Source organism: Leptodactylus fuscus, chromosome 5, assembly GCF_031893055.1.
Source record: "Leptodactylus fuscus isolate aLepFus1 chromosome 5, aLepFus1.hap2, whole genome shotgun sequence".
Taxonomy (NCBI): domain Eukaryota; kingdom Metazoa; phylum Chordata; class Amphibia; order Anura; family Leptodactylidae; genus Leptodactylus; species Leptodactylus fuscus.
The window spans coordinates 160,597,807-160,616,580 of NC_134269.1; the positions used below are offsets into that span (position 1 = coordinate 160,597,807).

Genomic DNA, 18,774 nt, shown 5'->3' on the forward strand with positions numbered 1-18,774 from the left:
TGTCAGTAGAAAGCCGAAGAAAGAAGGGGAGGATCCAGCAGAAGATAGAGGAGGCGCAGGATCCTGTTCTCAGGCAGCGGTGGGGACGCCCCCATCGCTGCCAGAGAACTAATTTACATACCGGTAAAAAACGGTATTACTAAGGAACGGCGCGGCAGAGATCCCATCTAAAGGTAAGAGACGAATAGCCTTTCTAAAGGCTATTCCAACGTGTTAGCCACAGAAAAAAGTTTTTTAATCATAGAATCCCTTTAAGAACTCTTTGTTCATAGAAGACATTAAATGTTTATACTTGCTAAAACGACATCATTATGCACATAAATCTATTGGGGCAGATTTATTATGCCTTGTATACAACTTTCTGTTTTCTGCACTGCCCTCATCACTTTCACAAAAAAGGTCATGGCAGGGGGTGCAGATTTATTATTATTTGCACTGGAAATCTGCCTGGCGGAGGATGCACCTAGTCATAAAGTAGATGCACCCTCACTGCCACTCTTCTTAAATTTTTCCCATTGTGCCTAAATCTTAAGAGTACAGATGGTGCCATTCTGTCTGCAGTGGGATTCTCAGTTGTGTGATCAGACTATAAATCTGCAGAAATAGTTTATTCAGCTAACCATTAAAGGGGTTATCTAGCTTCCAAAGAATCTGAAAATACACCCACAGCAGTGCTAAATACTCACTGTTTCCTTAAGCACCCTTTGCTTGGCTTTATTTTCTTTGCTGCTCCTTGTATCACTGTTATTTACGTGCAGTTACTCTGTGGACAAACTACATTTCCCATGATTCCTCTGCCTACTCTCACTCTCCAAGTACCACTCCCTTCTCCAGTCTCTCTTGCAATGACATTACAAGTAATAAGTCACTCCCAAGTCTGAGATCACATGCTGCTGTGAGGTTTTGTTTGCATGTAGTTTGTCCATAGATTTACTGCATGTAAATAACAGTGATACAAAGTTACCTTAAAACCAATATTAATAGCCTTTGTGTACTTTTTATGTGAAATTGATGGGATACCTTCTTGTCTAGATTCTCTGGGCATTTATCTGTTCTGTCAGTAACAGCTATTAAATGTATATGGGCATCCGAGAGATTTTATGACTGTCTGCCTTCATCTTCTACAATGTTTTGTAACCCAAAACAATATTCCACTTATCTTATCCTTGAATGTCATTCTTAGAGATCCATTACTGCTGAAAACACTTTTTTTTGGTGTGCCAATTGTTTTCTAGCTATGGGATATAGACTCCAGTACAAAAGTAGCGGACTTCAATGCACATTTAAGTTGGGTGCACTGTGTCAAATTCTCTCCAGAGGGGTCTTCATTCTTGACATCTTCAGATGACCAGACAGTAAAGGTATGTTTGAGAAACTGTTCTCGTTGAAATGGTTGGCAATGTGTGTTTCTACAGTTTTACGTATAAACACACTTTAAAATTAGCAACAAATATGGTATTATTGGGATGTGTAAGAAGTTGTTTGAGGTTAAGGTCTTTGCACAAATGCAGTTTTTTTTGTTGCAGATTTTGTTGAGATTTTTTGAGCAAATGCCAGGAGTGGACTGAGCAGAAGGTAGAAATATGAGAGCTTCCTATATATTTCCCATTCCTTTTGTAGCTATTCTTGGCTTTGGCTCAAAAAGCTGCAACATCTGCAAATCTGCAACATGGGGCCTTAGCTTAAAAGAGTAATACATTGGGGAAATCTGTAGCGATCAATAAAAATGTATTACCCTGTGGATGGCCATGGACAAAAGCTATTCTATATGTTTTATCATGTATCTATGAGAGATGCAAGAACACTTACTCACTTAACCCCTGTGACCCCTCTGATCTAACATATATCCCCTGTCTATGTGGGCAAGTCAGTGACTCGGAAAATGAAGAGGAATCTGAGGCGGATGTGTGAACAGTCCTTTACAGTACAATAACAAGTATACAATACTGCTATTGCACTTCTGCGCTCACCATTAGTTTGCCTCCTAGATCATTTGGGGGAGGGTGTGGACATGGAAAGCCCGGATTTTATAGGGTTGTCTAGGGTATTATACCAGGCAAGAAAATTGATTGCTTATCATTGGTTGGACCCGAGTCCTCCTTCTCTAGTGGAATTGATATCTAGAGTTAATAATACTATTAGGCTGGAGAGGGGCATATATATATATACAGAGAAAGGACCAAACTAAATTTGAAAAAATTTGGGGAGCATGGTTGGACACACCTGGCCTTCCCTCCCCGTCTCTGATTAGGAACAGATCTCTCACTTCAAATTTCTCTGTTTCCTTGATCCCCTGAGTGCTATTCTTTACATGGAAATCAAAGGAGGTTCGGGAGATTTAGTGGGGGGTCCTAATGGACTCCCCCCCCCTCCCTCTTTATATGTCGGATTGTGTCTCCATATTTACTTTGAATTGTTGTTGTGTTGCTGTTGTTTTGTCGATTGTTTGATTTTATGTAAAGAAAAATTTGTTAATAAAAATTATCAGATTTTTTTTAAAAAAGTATACAATACTGGAAAATGGGTAGAGTCACAGGAGACCCAGGACAAATCAACAATGTATATAACATAAACTGAAGACCTATAATGTTTTCTCTTGCACAGAAAGTAAATAAGTGCTCCCTCCTCTCATATTCTTGTGCGAGGTCTGAGGACACTGATCCTTACAGATGACTATGGAGCTGTGTGATGTCCATGGCTATTCTAATAGGACCTGTACATGATATTCACTGGGTGTTATAGGGTTGCCTTGATAACTCTACCACCCAACATACATCTATGTTCAGTGTCAGATCGGGTGGGAGAGTATGCCTGGAGGGACACTTTAACTGAGAAAGAAATGTAACACATACACTTCAGCAATACTACCGAAGGCCAAGAACAGAGAGATTGTAGTGAGTAGTGAAAGCACAATGAAGTTAATAGCCATTGGAAATGAGAAATAAACATGGAACTTAGAAGTCAAGGTCGTGTATAGCAATATTGGAAACATACAACAAATGAGATTATGTGAACCTTTGTCCGGTCTGTAAATACCGGTTCTTTCTTAGTGTAAGTAGTTTTGAGTATGTATATGAAAATGCCAAGAATATGGATTTGGATTGTTGCAGCCAGAATCCATACATACCTCCTTATTAGAGATGAGCGAACACTAAAATGTTCGAGGTTCGAAATTCGCCACTCACTGTTCGAGTGTTCGAACGGGTTTCGAACCCCATTATAGTCTATGGGGAACATATACTCGTTAAGGGGGAAACCCAAATCCGTGTCTGGAGGGTCACCAAGTCCACTATGACACCCCAGGAAATGATACCAACACCCTGGAATGACACTGGGACAGCAGGGGAAGCATGTCTGGGGGCATAAAAGTCACTTTATTTCATGGAAATCCCTGTCAGTTTGCGATTTTCGCAAGCTAACTTTTCCCCATAGAAATGCATTGGCCAGTGCTGATTGGCCAGAGTACGGAACTCGACCAATCAGCGCTGGCTCTGCTGGAGGAGGCGGAGTCTAAGATCGCTCCACACCAGTCTCCATTCAGGTCCGACCTTAGACTCCGCCTCCTCCGGCAGAGCCAGCGCTGATTGGCCGAAGGCTGGCCAATGCATTCCTATGCGAATGCAGAGACTTAGCAGTGCTGAGCCAGTTCTGCTCAACTACACATCTGATGCACACTCGGCACTGCTACATCAGATGTAGCAATCTGATGTAGCAGAGCCGAGGGTGCACTAGAACCCCTGTGCAAACTCAGTTCACGCTAATAGAATGCATTGGCCAGCGCTGATTGGCCAATGCATTCTATTAGCCCGATGAAGTAGAGCTGAATGTGTGTGCTAAGCACACACATTCAGCTCTACTTCATCGGGCTAATAGAATGCATTGGCCAGCGCTGATTGGCCAGAGTACGGAACTCGACCAATCAGCGCTGGCTCTGCTGGAGGAGGCGAAGTCTAAGATCGCTCCACACCAGTCTCCATTCTGGTCCGACCTTAGACTCCGCCTCCTCCAGCAGAGCCAGCGCTGATTGGATGAATTCCGTACTCTGGCCAATCAGTGCTGGCCAATGCATTCTATTGGCGTGATGAAGCAGTGCTGAATGTGTGTGTTTAGCTCAACTACACCGGTGGAGTAGTTGAGCTAAGCACACAGATTCAGCTCTGCTTCAATCAGCGCTGGCCAATGCATTCTATTAGCTTGATGAAGCAGAGTGTGCACAAGGGTTCAAGCGCACCCTCGGCTCAGAATGGAGACTGGTGTGGAGCGATCTTAGACTCCGCCTCCTCCAGCAGAGCCAGCGCTGATTGGTCGAGTTCCGTACTCTGGCCAATCAGCACTGGCCAATGCATCCCTATGGGAAAAAGTTTATCTCACAAAAATCACAATTACACACCCGATAGAGCCCCAAAAAGTTATTTTTAATAACATTCCCCCCTAAATAAAGGTTATCCCTAGCTATCCCTGCCTGTACAGCTATCCCTGTCTCATAGTCACAAAGTTCACATTCTCATATGACCCGGATTTGAAATCCACTATTCGTCTAAAATGGAGGTCACCTGATTTCGGCAGCCAATTACTTTTTCCAATTTTTTTCAATGCCCCCGGTGTCGTAGTTCCTGTCCCACCTCCCCTGCGCTGTTATTGGTGCAAAAAAGGCGCCAGGGAAGGTGGGAGGGGAATCGAATTTTGGCGCACTTTACCACGTGTTGTTCGATTCGATTCGAACATGGCGAACACCCTGATATCCGATCGAACATGTGTTCGATAGAACACTGTTCGCTCATCTCTACTCCTTATTCTCAAAGGCCTGTAAATTAAGATTTTGTCTGTCTTGCATTGTCCTTTTTAGTGTTGGAGTTGGTCAGGACAATTGCTGTTTGTACATTGCTCCCTATAGACATGCCACCATGGGACCATAAGAACTCTAAATCTGTATCTGATTACACATTTATTTCTAATAGGACGTAGTGTGATTTACTTTTAGGTTATATTCACACACAGGTCAAAAATTATTTCCATGTGGCTATTCACATGTCCCTTTTTGGATGGTCTGTTTCCTCAGAAATAGAATACGTCCCATCTTGTCCAATTTTTACAGATGCCTCAATAGACTGCAATAGTCTACTGTCTCAATAGTCTATGATGGATCCGTGAAAACAGGTCCCAGGCGGAGACCAAATGGCTGTGGATAAAAACATTGTGTGAATGTTTTCTAAAAATGATGTTTAACAACTGTTTTTGGTTGTATTCTCTGTATCTCTTTCTATTGCTAATGTTGGTGAGGTAACACAACACTAGCTCTCTATTGCCTGTATTCATCTAGAGTTGCTCCTCATATGGATTATAAAAACTAGTATAAGGGTGCATTCACACAGAGTAACGTGCAGCGTGACCTGGCATGTATACGCCGTGTGAGATTTTGAGCGTCGTATACGCTCCCATTGATTTCCATGGGAGCCTGGATCGTATACGTCGCGTTATCTTGCGGCCATGATTTTGTGGCTGCAAAATCACAGCCGCAAAATAACGCGACGTATACGAGACTAACTCCCATTGAAATCAATGGGAGCGTATACGGCGCTCAAAATCTCACACTGCGTATACGTGCCAGGTCACGCGGCACGTTACTCCGTGTGAATGCACCCTAAAACTGTAGATTCTGTCCCAACTATTGTAAAAACTGTATAAATGTTCCAAACATATCTTGTGTAAGCAATGTCCTGTGTCAGTGTACCTGTCCAACTTCTATTATAGCACATGGTGTCCAGTGATATGGCCTTACTTCTAACCCTCATCCATTAATGTGAATGAAGAGCCAATGCAAAGACTTGTATAACTGTAGTGGCTTAGTGGTTAGCACCATTGGGTCGAATCCAGCTGAATGGCATGAGTATGTTTTCCATGTGTTTGCATGGATTTCCTCCGGGTACTCTGGTTTCCTCCTGCACTTCGAGGACTTACTAATAGGGAATTAATATTATGAGCTCTCCTTAGGACAGTGATTAAAGATGATCTTTCACCACCTGGGGCACATGCGGTATAATACACTGCTAGAAAGCCAACAGTGTGCTGAATTCAGCATTGGCTTTCATGTTCTGTGCCCCCAGTGAAGAGCTATCGGTGCCGGTACCGTAGCTCTTCACTGTCAGAAGGGTGTTTCTGACAGTCAGTTAGGAACGCCCTTCCTCATAGTAGCACCTATAGCGCTGTACTGTGAGAGCGGTGAGGAATGCCCCCTCCTCCTGATAGTGCACATCCATAGACAAGTACTGGGGGGGTGTTCCTCACCGCTCAGTGTCATCACTGGACGGTAAGGAACGTCCCCTCTCACAGTAAAGCGCAATAGACACTGCTGTGAGGAAGGGCGTTCCTGACTGACTTTCTAGCAGTATATAAAACCGCATGTGCTCCAGGAGGTGAAAGGTCCTCTTTAATAACAATATCTGTAAAGTGCTGCAGAATATGTTGGCACTATATAAGCAAGCAAAATAAATAAATAAAATATGTCATGGTGCATTTCTCTTAGTATGTTATTGGCTTTACTTGTGGGGTAAGATCTAGTTTTTACTGTGTTAAATTAAGACTATCAATGGATTCTCTGGATTAGGAATTGCATAGTCTTCAATAATAAGAATACTACCAGTTTCTTGAAGGTAATTCTGTAGGCCCTTAATGCTTTCATGAGGCTCTGAATAAAATAAATACATTTGTATAAAATCTGCTGGCAAGTAAATGGCTTGTAATTAGGTCATGTCTATGAAATATACTCCAGAATACATTTCATTTTTTTATCTTATAAAAATAGCTTTGGGAAACAAGCAAAGTGTGCAAGCCCTCAGGCACCATCCTGAAGCGTGAATTTGATGTGGTGTTCACTGGAGATGAAGTGACTGTGTTAGCACCCGACAAGGAAGATCGGTTATTGGTGAGTAGAGTGTTAATAATACATTACAATATATATCTTTTTAGCTACTATAGTCAACTAAAGGGATTCTACAGTGTAATGAAATATACCTAAATATTCTCAAAATTCTTAAATGTTCTTTTGCTTTCATTCTTTATTCTCAAGATCTCTTTTGTTATCAGTGAATGATAAAGCCACAACCATAATCTGGACAAGTTTTCAATTTCTTTCTCTTAAATCTGACCTCTTTTATTCTATGATACCTGGATAAGTATTATACATTACCTGGATACCTGGATAAGTATCATACATTACAATTTTGAAAACCAAGAAAAAATAAATCCTTTTCTTCTACATAACCATGCCTGCACTGCATTGGACTTATTTGCATCACAATCCTATTAGATTCTGCTACATTTACCAAAGTAAACCATTTTTAAAAACCGGTAGCTTGGACATATTTTTATTATTGCTATACTTGTTATATCTAGACGCTGGGGCAGTAACCAGCCTCTGGTGCCAATCCTGGACAACCTATTTTCCTTGTCGTTTCTCAAATTTATTTTGCTTCTTTAAAAAATCTTTTTCCACCAAAATAGTTGAGATATTTCATTACCTTTGAAATTTCTGATAGATTTACCTGTAGCCAATATCTACAAACCACCTTTTGAGCATAATATAGGTTTCAGAACATGCCCGATGCACACCATACCTTCCCTCAGTATATTTCCTACATAAAAGGCTAGACATTGAAATCCCTGATACCTTATTTTCAGGGATCTGAACTACACAATCACATAACCCTGGATGTGATCTTAAAAAGGGGGACTCTCTGTCCATACTCACATCCATATTCACTTATCACACTAGGCTACAAAGGAGAGAGGCACCCCCAACCTCCATACAAATAGCAGTCACCATCTGCCACTTTCGGTAGATGAGACACTAATGTACCAAGGCCATTTACTCCTATGCCCTCTATTATCACACAGTATACTGTGCCAGTACACTGGCATACCAAAGGTAATAAAGTTACTTCCCACTCGTGACTAAGTTAGATGCAACAAGTCCACAGTGATATGACTTATATTTATAATATGGCATAGTTCTGTATGGGTACTTCATATTGGAATGATATTCGTGTCAAGCGATGCTAAATAAATGTGAAATGGCAATCCTTGCAGTCAATACGTAAGTTTAGCTGGTTCTGAAGGTTATCAGTCCAGGCATTTAGTCTCAGAGAAGCACCTGTGTTCCTAACTTTATTCCTGTACGCAGATTGTTATAAAACATGAATTATGACATATGCTTTTGACGTTTTCCTGGATGTATTGGGCTTAAGACTAAGAAGAAAGGATAAAGGGAATGACTGTTCAAAAAGTTGTTGCGCCATTCTATGAATAGCCACCCAAAGGTGATGGGTATGGAGGCAGGACCACCAGATATGGGGTGCAGTGCCCAGGGTGTCACAACCTCTAAAACAGAGTGACGGGACTATAGGATAAAAGCTATGAAGGCAATGAGGGACCAAGTATGTCCTATGAAGAATTTTCAAAGAAGGTTCCATAAGGGTGACCTGCCAACTGCTTTTACTAATACAGCTGTAGCTGTGCAGCAGTAAATCCACTGAGATGGAGTGAGAAGGGAATCAAGTTCCCTTTGAAGTATAGTTTGGAGTCATGGGGGTGGGCGTTCAGTACACAATATATAAACAAGGGAGACTCTATTAGCCGCTCTGAACAGGCAGTCTTTCAAAAAAGGGGGAAATTTTCGGGTTGAGTGGGGCAAGGGAACGGAGGAAGTGAAAGACCTGTGCTGTCCAATAAGCTATAAGTTATACATGTTGAGAAAGTATTCTCTGTTGAACACCACCGGTCACAGAGGAAATCAGCGATATAGTGAAACCAAACGTGTCTCCACCAGACAAACTCCTCTGGAGATAGTCCCGGAGGAAAGAGCGGACTGATGAACAACTGTATTATTGGTGAAATTGGACTTTGTAATCGGTAGGAAATACGGACCCTCTGCCTCAGTTGTAACATATCATCAGTCACTTTTGCATCTGCTGAAAGTGAGAATTTGAGGGTCCACAACAGGGATTCTAGTGCAACCCATTGTAGCTAGTCCAGGTCTAAGATCTCTTATGGAGGTATATGATGTGCCTGCGAATCACGCTATTGCTTATATGCCCTTATAAAATTAAAGACCTTCTTCTGTAGGGTAGCTAAAGAAGCGGAGATCACCGGGTTTGAAAGGGTGCACAAATAATATAGAATGCAGGTTAGGGTGAACAGCTTAACAGAATGAATTCTACCTATCTAGAAAAGGTTGGGGCAGTGCGATGCAACAAGGTTCTTCAAAAGTTTTGGAATCAGTGAACCCAGTCTTAGCTTGTAAACAACTAAATTTACACCCTGGCCCCAACTAGCTACCTGCATCCTGGAATGTATTGTGGGACCTGAAATAACCCATACATAAGACATAGTCATGCTTACAACAAGGCAACTTCTTAGCCCCGGTTCACATCTGCGTTTGAGGAATACGCTTGGGGACCCCCCAAACGGAATACCAAACAATTTGGCAAGCGGTGAGCAGTGAAATCATACGGACCCCATAGACTATAATGGGGTCCATGTGCTTTCTGCGCGGTGTCCGCACAAATCATGGGGACAGGAAATTAGATCATGAAGTACTTTTCTGTCCGCATGTTCCGTGTGGACACCACGCAGAAAGCACACTGACCCCCATTATAGTCTATGGGGTCCGTGTGCTTTCATAAGCTCACCGCTTGCCAATGTGTGCGGTATTTAGTTCGGAGGGTCCCCATGCGGTCTCCCCGAATGCAGATGTGAACCAGGTCTTACAATGAACAAATTTTCTAAATATAACATGATAGGATATATGCATAACTAATAACACTGCTTAATTTGTCCGCCTCCCTGCAAAATCCAAAAATATATTTGCAAGACCAGAGCATGTTTTTGAGTTGTCCTGCATCTTCAGCAAATATGGGTCAATTAGTGTCTCCTCTCAGCCCAGTTGGCACTGGATTGTGACTCCGTTTGTGTTACCAACTGGTTTGGGTTGGGTTCACCTTTAAAGGCATTATCCCAGCAGACTCGCTGGTCTTCACCTTTTGAGCCCCATACAGGAATCAGGTCTTTGCTTTAGGGAGTCTCTCAGGCTGCCACCTCCTGAGTTTGTCCCAGTTTGGTAGCAGCTGACCAGGTAGCACCACAGAAACAGAACAAGGCTAAAAACGGAACAGACCGGTATATAAATTAAAAGCAGAACGGCATCAAGAATCAACAAACAGGTAGCAGGGGTCACGTGACCACAGGTAGCAAGGATATACAACCCCTGGCAAAAATTATGGAATCACCAGTCCCTGAGGATGTTCCTTGAGTTGTTTAATTTTGTAGAATAAAAGCAGATCACAGTCATGAGGAAAAAAACTAAAGGCATTTCATATGGCAACTTTCTGGCTTTAAGAAACACTAAATGAAATTAAAAAAAATAATCGTGGTAACAAGTAACAGTTAGATTTTTAGAACAAGCACAGGGAATAAATTATGGACTCACTCAATTCTGAGGAAAAAATTATGGAATCATGAAAAACAAACAAACAAAATAACACTCCAAACCATCACTAGGACTTTGTTGCACCACCTCTGGCTTTTATAACTGCTTGCAGTATCTGAGGCATTGACTATTCTTCAATAGGTAGTGCACTTACATGTTGCTTACATCACACTCTAATTGATTCAAGGAGCTCCTCAAGATTTTTAGAAAGACACCATTATAAATATCCTAGAGATAATTCCTTTTGAAAGTAGTAGATTTAAAGGGGTTATCTGTATATTAACATTGATGGCATATCCGATGTACGGAGAGGCCATCAATGTTAGAAACCAGATAACCCCTTTAACCACATGATCTAATGTCCCTGAGGGACCTCTTCCAAGTGTAGGCCTTTAATCTTTGAAGATGCAGATTGTTTTCATTATCTGACAGCAAGCAGAAATTAAACCGTAAAAAAATTGTGTACCATTTCATTATGTAATAATAAATAATTTACTTTTAATTATTGTAGTTTTGTTTGTTATTATTGGCATAATATTTTCAGCACTGAAGGAGCATTTATTTCTAAGAGAAAAATAAATGTGATTTTTTTTTTTTCTCCCTGGATGCTTGTAATTATATTAATGTACGTGGTCCAGGATACATCTGTGTAATTATCCTAATTAATCTGAGAGTTCTAGAAATGATATCAATTATAGCGGAGAGTATATGCCGTCTAAGGCTTTAGAGGGACACAGAAAAATATCACTTGGCCCTTTTTTCACCTTTACAGGTCATGTCTAGGACACCACTACACTCCTTCTTTAGTCTATCATGAATTCAATTGCAGTTTCATTAAAGTTTGTGGAATTGTGCCCCGAGTAATTGTTATAGTTTTATGGGGGCCCTGGCGAATGTCTCCTTTGACCTTATTTGATAGTCACGCCCTCCAGGACTTTCTCACTAGTATGTTATTGTGGGTTTCTTAGGAGATGTCTTAATTTTACAGATTTGTAATGCCATCAACCTGCATGCAGTAAGATTCATCTGCTTACACTGTATGGTGATGTTGCATACATTTGTAATATAAATACTTTTATTGTATTTTGTTGTTCTGTATATGTTTTGTCAGTATATTGAGTTAAAAAATATGTGGAATTCGAATAAATAACTATATAAAGCTAAACTACAGTATAAATGTCTTTAACCCCTTAAGGGTATGGGGTAATTTGGTTGATAAGGATCAGTGACCTTTTCCATCCATGCCTTCCAAAATTCATAACTTTATTTTTCTGTCTATGTAGGCACATGAGGGCTTACCTGTCATGTGCCTGCATGGGGACCCCTGAATGGACTACCAAATGCATTTGCAAGTGCTGTGCATTAAAAACGCACACACCACATAGACTATAATGGTTTCTGTGTGCTTGCCACAAAATCTCCGCACGAGTCATGCGGACAGGAAAGTACATTGTGAAGTACTTTCCTGTCTGTATATTCCCCGCGGAGATCTCGCGGCAAGCACACGGACCCCATTATAATCTTTGGGGTCCTCACACCACTTGCAAATGCGTTTGGTATTCTGTTCAGGGGGGGCCCCCATGTGGTCTCCCTGAACGGAATACCAAGGCAGATGTGAACAAGACCTTATTTGTGTGTTTTTCCACTAATAACGTGACCCAATTCCACAGGACAGGTGAGACGTTTCTGATCTCTAGAGTTAACATTGAGACCCCCAGCATTCTTGAGAATTGGGACCAATGTCTCCTTTTTTGACCACTACTCTGTTCTCATAGATGTACGTTACCATTCCATTCACACAGGGGATGTAGGGACCCCTTCTCATGTACACTGGGAGTCCAAGAGTTCGGACCCTTGGTGTTGTAACACTTATGTCATTTGAATGTGGGTTGTAACTGTCAAAAGGATGAAAGGCCTTTGACCCCACAAGTTTTTTGACATTTACACATGCTTTACAACATCTATTATAACATAAGCATCAGATCAGTTCTGGTGGCTGAGACCCCAGTCCTTAGAACAATGAAGTTGTCATCCATACACTAGATTGGTGGCAGCACATTCATCCTTCGCCAGTGAACTCCATGGGTTTAAGTGACTAGTCACATGGATTAACAAATATATCACATACCATAATGAGTTTTTTGCTAATTGCATCTTATCTTCTTTTGTCAGTTTCTTAATGGAAAGACTGGAGATACCATTTGTCAGAGCAGCAGACAGGACTTTCCATTAACATGCTGCTGCCTGCGTCCTGATCAACACTTGGCGGCTGTTGGTGGAGAAGATGGAAGTGTCCAGGTACGTGTATGCAGATCTGCACTAGGCATTATAGTGGCATCATTTTTATTGCCGTTTTATGTTTTGCTGTTTTTCCCACCATTTACATCAAAAGTAGCTGTGACCCTGTTTTACATAGGGATAACTAAATCAGTCTAAATTGGTCAACCTGATGCCAGGGTAGCACAGCCATTGAAAGATGGAGGGGTATTATTCCTGTTCCATACAGCAAGGATTAGTGAAACCCTTATTATAAAGTAGGTAGATGCTTGTAGCAGTGCAGGAAACAGGGACACAGACACTGGATTGCACACAAGTTCAGGCTTTATTCACTTGTAGCGCATACACTGCCTTTTTAGAGGCACAAAATAAACAAAACAAAATCCTTCTCGGCTGAGAACTCACTAAACATAGGAAAACTTTTCAATTCTATACAGAAGCCTGGCTACCGGTCTCCCGCCTTGGGGTTGTTGGGTTTTTTTTTTTTTTGGTTTTTTTTTTTTGGGGGGGAGGGATATTTTCCCTACAACTTCGCTTTTTATGGAGGTATGATTTTAGTCTTGATGAGAAAGGTAAGAGATGAAAGGACTGCTATTTGTAGAATGGTTGAAAGGAAGAGCAGTTTCCACAAGGAAAAGCATTTCTTAGTGTGCTCAAGCACATGATTCACTTTTACAATATGTCTGTAGCCTGGTTTGGGGAGACATTTATAGTATGTGAAATCAGAGGCATCTATTTGAGTACATAGGCCTGTTGGTTTTATAAGTACATTGTCCTTTCTGTCAACTTTATAAGCAAGCGCTGACTCATCTATATAACTGCTTCAGATCTTTTACAAACAGATCATTGACATGCACTATGTAGATTAACCTACAAATAAAATGTGACCACATAAGGTTGAGAGATGATGCCAGCTATACAGTATGTACCTTGCACCAGCAGTGGAAAGCATGAACTTTCTGAGTCTGGTGAACTAAAGCTAGTACAACTAGGTAGTGATCTCCATAGCATCCAGTTATGACTAGACTAGATTATCATTCTGATGTTCTACTTGGATGTCAATAGCCAATATATGCACTTTTCATACATCAAACCAGCAATGTGCCTGCTATACCTGTGGTATAGCAGGCCCTGTGGTGAAAGGGGGGCTTGCAGTGGGCTTCCTGGGGCTGATAGTGAGCATCCTATCCCACAGTCATAGGGTAGATGACACTGACAGTCTTAAACAAAATTTTGGGTTTTCCAGGACTTTTAAATTGGTGACCTACATAGAATAAGTCATCCATTTAAGATCTTTGGAGCTGTTTGACGTGTCTCCTCCACTTCACAGGCCATGTGACGTCATGTCTATTGGTCACATGGCCGGATTGCAGCTTAATAAAACTCAAGTGAATGGGCTGAGCTGCGATACCAAGCACAGACAGGCTTGGTAAGTACTGAGGAGGCTGCGGCGCTTACCAAAATATTGCAACTTCTTCATAGTTTATTATCCAAGGACCAGAGTGTCAGACCCCTGCCGATCTTTGATGGCCCATTATAGGTATAGGCCATCAATTATTTAGCTTTGAAAACCCCTTTAAGAAGACCAAACAGCAAGCAAATTACAGGGAAGTTGTCAAGGGAAAACCAGTATACAAGATTCAGAGGCATGCAGAGGATAAGCAGGGATGTGTCTATATACTTGTATGTAGTTCTGTGACAGAAGCTTCCAAAATAGCTGACTATGGATATAACGTTTTAACTTCAGATACAGGTTACAGAATGAAGGCCGCTGCTTTAACCAGTGGAAAAGACAGAACATAGGCATATGTCTACATAAAACACTGATGTAAAGATATATTTTGGTTCCTGTACAGTATATAGTCCTTATATCACACATAACCTTGGGACCATTACAGACCAGCACTTGGTAGTTGTAAAGCTTGTGTAATTGTGCGCACGCTTATTGGTGACACCACTTCAGAGCCATGCTGGCGGAAAGGTCTGCCGCTGCCTGCCCGCCGCTGTGTTCCATGTTCATCCCAATTAGAAGACAAAGACTTTCTCCAACTGTACAGAATCAATTCTGCTGGAATCCATTGTCTCTACCAAGCAGGTGTCACAGAGTCACACGGCTTCATTTTATTCCTAAACATCTGGTAAAATTTAAATAATGTCAGTGGAATGGAAACTGGAGACAGGACAATAGGCCCCCGCATTGCAAATAAACGCTCTTTTTCTTGCAGTGGTTTTAATTCCCTTTAAAGCCCTGGTTTTTATAACTCGGCATGGGGGCATTTCTCCTGCCATAATCTTCCATTTTCAATAACCAATTTGTTCTTTCTGCTTGAATAATAGAATGTGTATTTAAAGGATAATGTTACTGAAATAGGTGCAGAGCTATTTCTAGGAAACAGGAAAACAAGGTAGATGAATGTGAATGTCACAATCTTGGGAAGATTAAACTCTTTTTCTTAAGCCCTTCCTCTAATGCTGTTTTATCTCATTAACCCCTGACCACCATATTACTTCACTGAATACTTTTACATATTTGTTAATTGTATAGGTCTCGTTAGCTTTCTATGCTAAACACTTAGTAGTAAATACTGGACTGTATAATGTAGTTCATTTATTACCTTTAGAACTCATTCTCCTAAAATATGTGACCCATGCACCACTTTCTCCTAAAGTATTTAAAGGGTTAAATAAGATGAAAAAGAATATTGTTTACAGTTAAAGGGAATCGGTCATGTGGTTTGGGATGTCTAAAACACGTACATGCAGTTACATGGCTGCGCTTTAGGGTTCCAAACAACAGCACAGGGCATGTGACGTAAAGCAAGGTGTACTCGCCTCAATTTAATGGCCATATCTACTTCTGATTTCTAACTTCATTTTCTTCACAGTCCTTGGACAGGCGATTGGTTTGGGACTCCAGCTACGTAATGGCATGCTGTTGGTTTACTGTCCCAAACCACCTGACAGGTTCACTTTAGTTTTAGTCCTTAAAGCCCAGTATATAGCCCAGTATATTCCAGTAAAATGTTAGAATAGCACCACCTGCTGTTTCTATAAATAGCTTTTACTGTGTCCACCCTCTCTAAATGTGGCAAGGTGGACACACATGCTCAGTCTTGCTTCTCACTTTACTCCAGGGATCCTGGCGTAGTAAGCTAGCTGCCTCAGAAGCTGCGGCATCTTCTCTGCTTGTCACAGGAGATGCTGAGCAAATCCAATGGCAGTAATGCTCAGTACTTGCTCAGCATCTACTCTGGTAAGCAGGGAAGAGGCACCCACCACACAAAGGGGGTCTCTTGCATAGCTGTAGGATCAGACAGAGAGGCAAAGCTGAGCATATATGTTTATATTGCTGCGTTTGCTGAATTGAATACAGTAAAGGATATTCATAAAAGCAGCAAGTGGTGCTAATTTAACATTATTCCTGGAATATCTAGGGATTATAGGTAATTTTTAATAAGTGTAAATTCTGGCTGGATTTAGCTATAAACCATAATCTTAAACAGAGCCAGTCATGTCCTCTAAGATGAGGCATGTTATATATTACTGTAAAGCCGACCGTGCTCAATATTCAGTGCACTTTCAGTTTTGCAAGTACTTGCCACACTTCCACAGATATTGGTACTGTTAGTGTTGGCTGCTGAAATCAGTGCACTGTTAGAGGGGCAGGCCTCACAGCTCAGCCTCATCAATGACCGGCTATAGTACGTCTATAGAAATTTTACCATCCAGGGCGCTCCTACCGCTGAAATAATGGCTTTGATATCTCTGAAAATGTGACATATACATGCAAATCTTATAGTTCACTGAATTCAATGCAATGTCAGCTTTGCCACACTATATAACATAAAGGGTGTTCCTTAATGAGACAAAAACACAATTAAAGCCTTCCATTGCAAATTATTTTTTGGGTTTAGGTCTTTGATTTGGTCAATGGCACATTTCTGAAGCACTTAAAAGGTCACAGTAAAACTGTCCAGCATTGCCAGTTCACGCCCGATGGGAAATGGCTTGTATCAAGTTCTGATGACTCGACAATCAGGGTGAGTACTTTATTCCTCATTTTACATAGCACTACTGTACATTTTATATAACACAGATAAGTTATTATCCATTTATTTTGCCTCCCAGCAGAACAGAAACCCATTAGAAATGGCATGGTTATTGTATGTTCTCTCCCTGCAATAGCACCATATCATTACAGATTTCAACATGTTACATTCCCTATCGTGTCAGAAAATAGTAATCCCCAGATTATATCTGTTTGCTTCATGTAAAATTATGTGCAAAGTATAATGCTTTCTGTTTGAGTAGAGATGTTGTGAAATGTAAAAGGTGAATATTACATTATTTATTAGGGCATTTTCCACGCAGGAGATTTTGAAGGATTTTTTTCAAGCCCTTGTGCTTTTTGCTACTTTTTTTAAAAGTTATTTTTTCCAGCATGTTTAAAAGAAGCATCCTGCTCGACCGTTGCTGTGATTTCTGCAGCTAAATCATTGCAGAGACCACGGCGCAGGGCCTCACGTGTGATCAGCCCCATTGTATATGAGGTTAATCATACATGCAAACCTACAACAGAAAGCTGAAGTTCGGCTTCTAATGGGCTAAAGCAGGGGTCCTCAAACTTTTTAAACAGTGGGCCGGAGCCAGAGCAGGTCGCACAGACATCTGGAGCGGTGCCCTCCAATAGGTAAAGTGAAGTGCGCTCCATGGCCTGGCCCGAGCTCCCCAGGAGCTTCATTATAAATGCACGCCTGCCGGCGTTGTCTGCGGGGCTAGACAGAAGTGCTTGGCGGGCCTGCAGTATTCAGTGCGGACCTCGGTCACGGCACACCACGGATAAAATACCCAGTGGTGTAAGAGGCTGCACTGAATACAATGTGTCTGCAAATGGTCCGCAATCGAGAACCCACAATTGCGGACTAAACTTATTGTCATGTAAGACCAGCCTAAAAACCCTTTTAACTGATATGCAAATTAGATTCAGGGGGTACAGGGGTATAGCCTTCAGTCCCCGAGCACAGCCATGTCATCAATAAACTCATCCAGGCCTCTTGTTTGCTCCCATTGGGCAGTGTATGAACAGCGTTGTCAGCCTTGATGTCAGTGAGTGCAGTGCTGAAATCCTGTACATGCACAGTACACTCCTGTAGTACTACAGTACTACATTCCTAGCATGTGTCGTACTGGTAGCTGTGTGCCCTGAGGGTGGAGATAGCGGTGCCATTAGTTTTGGAAGCAATATTTCCCCACTGTCAGAAAGGAGTTCCTTACCGCCTGGTGTCATCTCTGTGCTATAAGGAACTCCCCTTGACAGTACTTGTCCATAGACTTGTACTCAGGGGCATTCCTCACAGCTCAGGGTCATCGCTAGGTGGTGACAGTACAAGGCTATGTTAGAGTACAATCAGGTAGAGCATTCCTTACAGCCCACTGATGACGCTAAGCTATGAGGAACATCCTTCTGACAGTGGGGAGATATTGGTGCCGAAACTAACGGCACCGATATTTCCACCACCGGGGCACATACTGGGGAAACCAACAGTGCGCGGAATTCAGCGCACTATTGGCTTTCTAGCAGTATATAAAACTGCATTTTCATGAGGTTATGAAAGGTCCTCTTTTAATTACGCTTCAATAAAATATATTATAAAATATATTAATGATACAAATACTGCCAGAAAATCACAAGTTTGACATTTTAGTTACACTTTAAGTGATATGGTTGTAATATGTAACATAAGTAATATGTATCCCGCTAAGCTGAATATTATATATACAGGTAGGAAGTACTGTGCATTTTATGAATGACCAAATAATGTACTTTAAATCAGGTCTGGGACTGGATGTCTGGAAGTAGCTTTTCACTACAAGGGCACAAAGAAGCTGTGAGGTGCTTCAGGATTCTTGAGAATTTAAAGCTCCTTTCCTGGTCATTTGATGGGACTGTAAGGGTAAGAAAAGTTTAACTCTTCATACTGATCAGGAGATACAATATGCAGACACTTCCTGGC

At 41.5% G+C, this 18,774-nt stretch overlaps 1 protein-coding gene across 1 annotated transcript in view; it reads left to right on the forward strand.

Moving 5' to 3' along the window:
• APAF1 (apoptotic peptidase activating factor 1) overlaps window positions 1-18,774 on the forward strand; it is a 56,532-nt gene that overhangs the window by 29,078 nt on the left and 8,680 nt on the right. Inside the window, exons 19-23 of the mRNA XM_075274614.1 lie at window positions 1,236-1,361; window positions 6,803-6,922; window positions 12,656-12,781; window positions 16,675-16,800; window positions 18,595-18,714. Of these exons, the coding sequence (XP_075130715.1) occupies window positions 1,236-1,361; window positions 6,803-6,922; window positions 12,656-12,781; window positions 16,675-16,800; window positions 18,595-18,714 (618 nt within the window). The remainder of the gene's footprint in view (window positions 1-1,235; window positions 1,362-6,802; window positions 6,923-12,655; window positions 12,782-16,674; window positions 16,801-18,594; window positions 18,715-18,774) is intronic.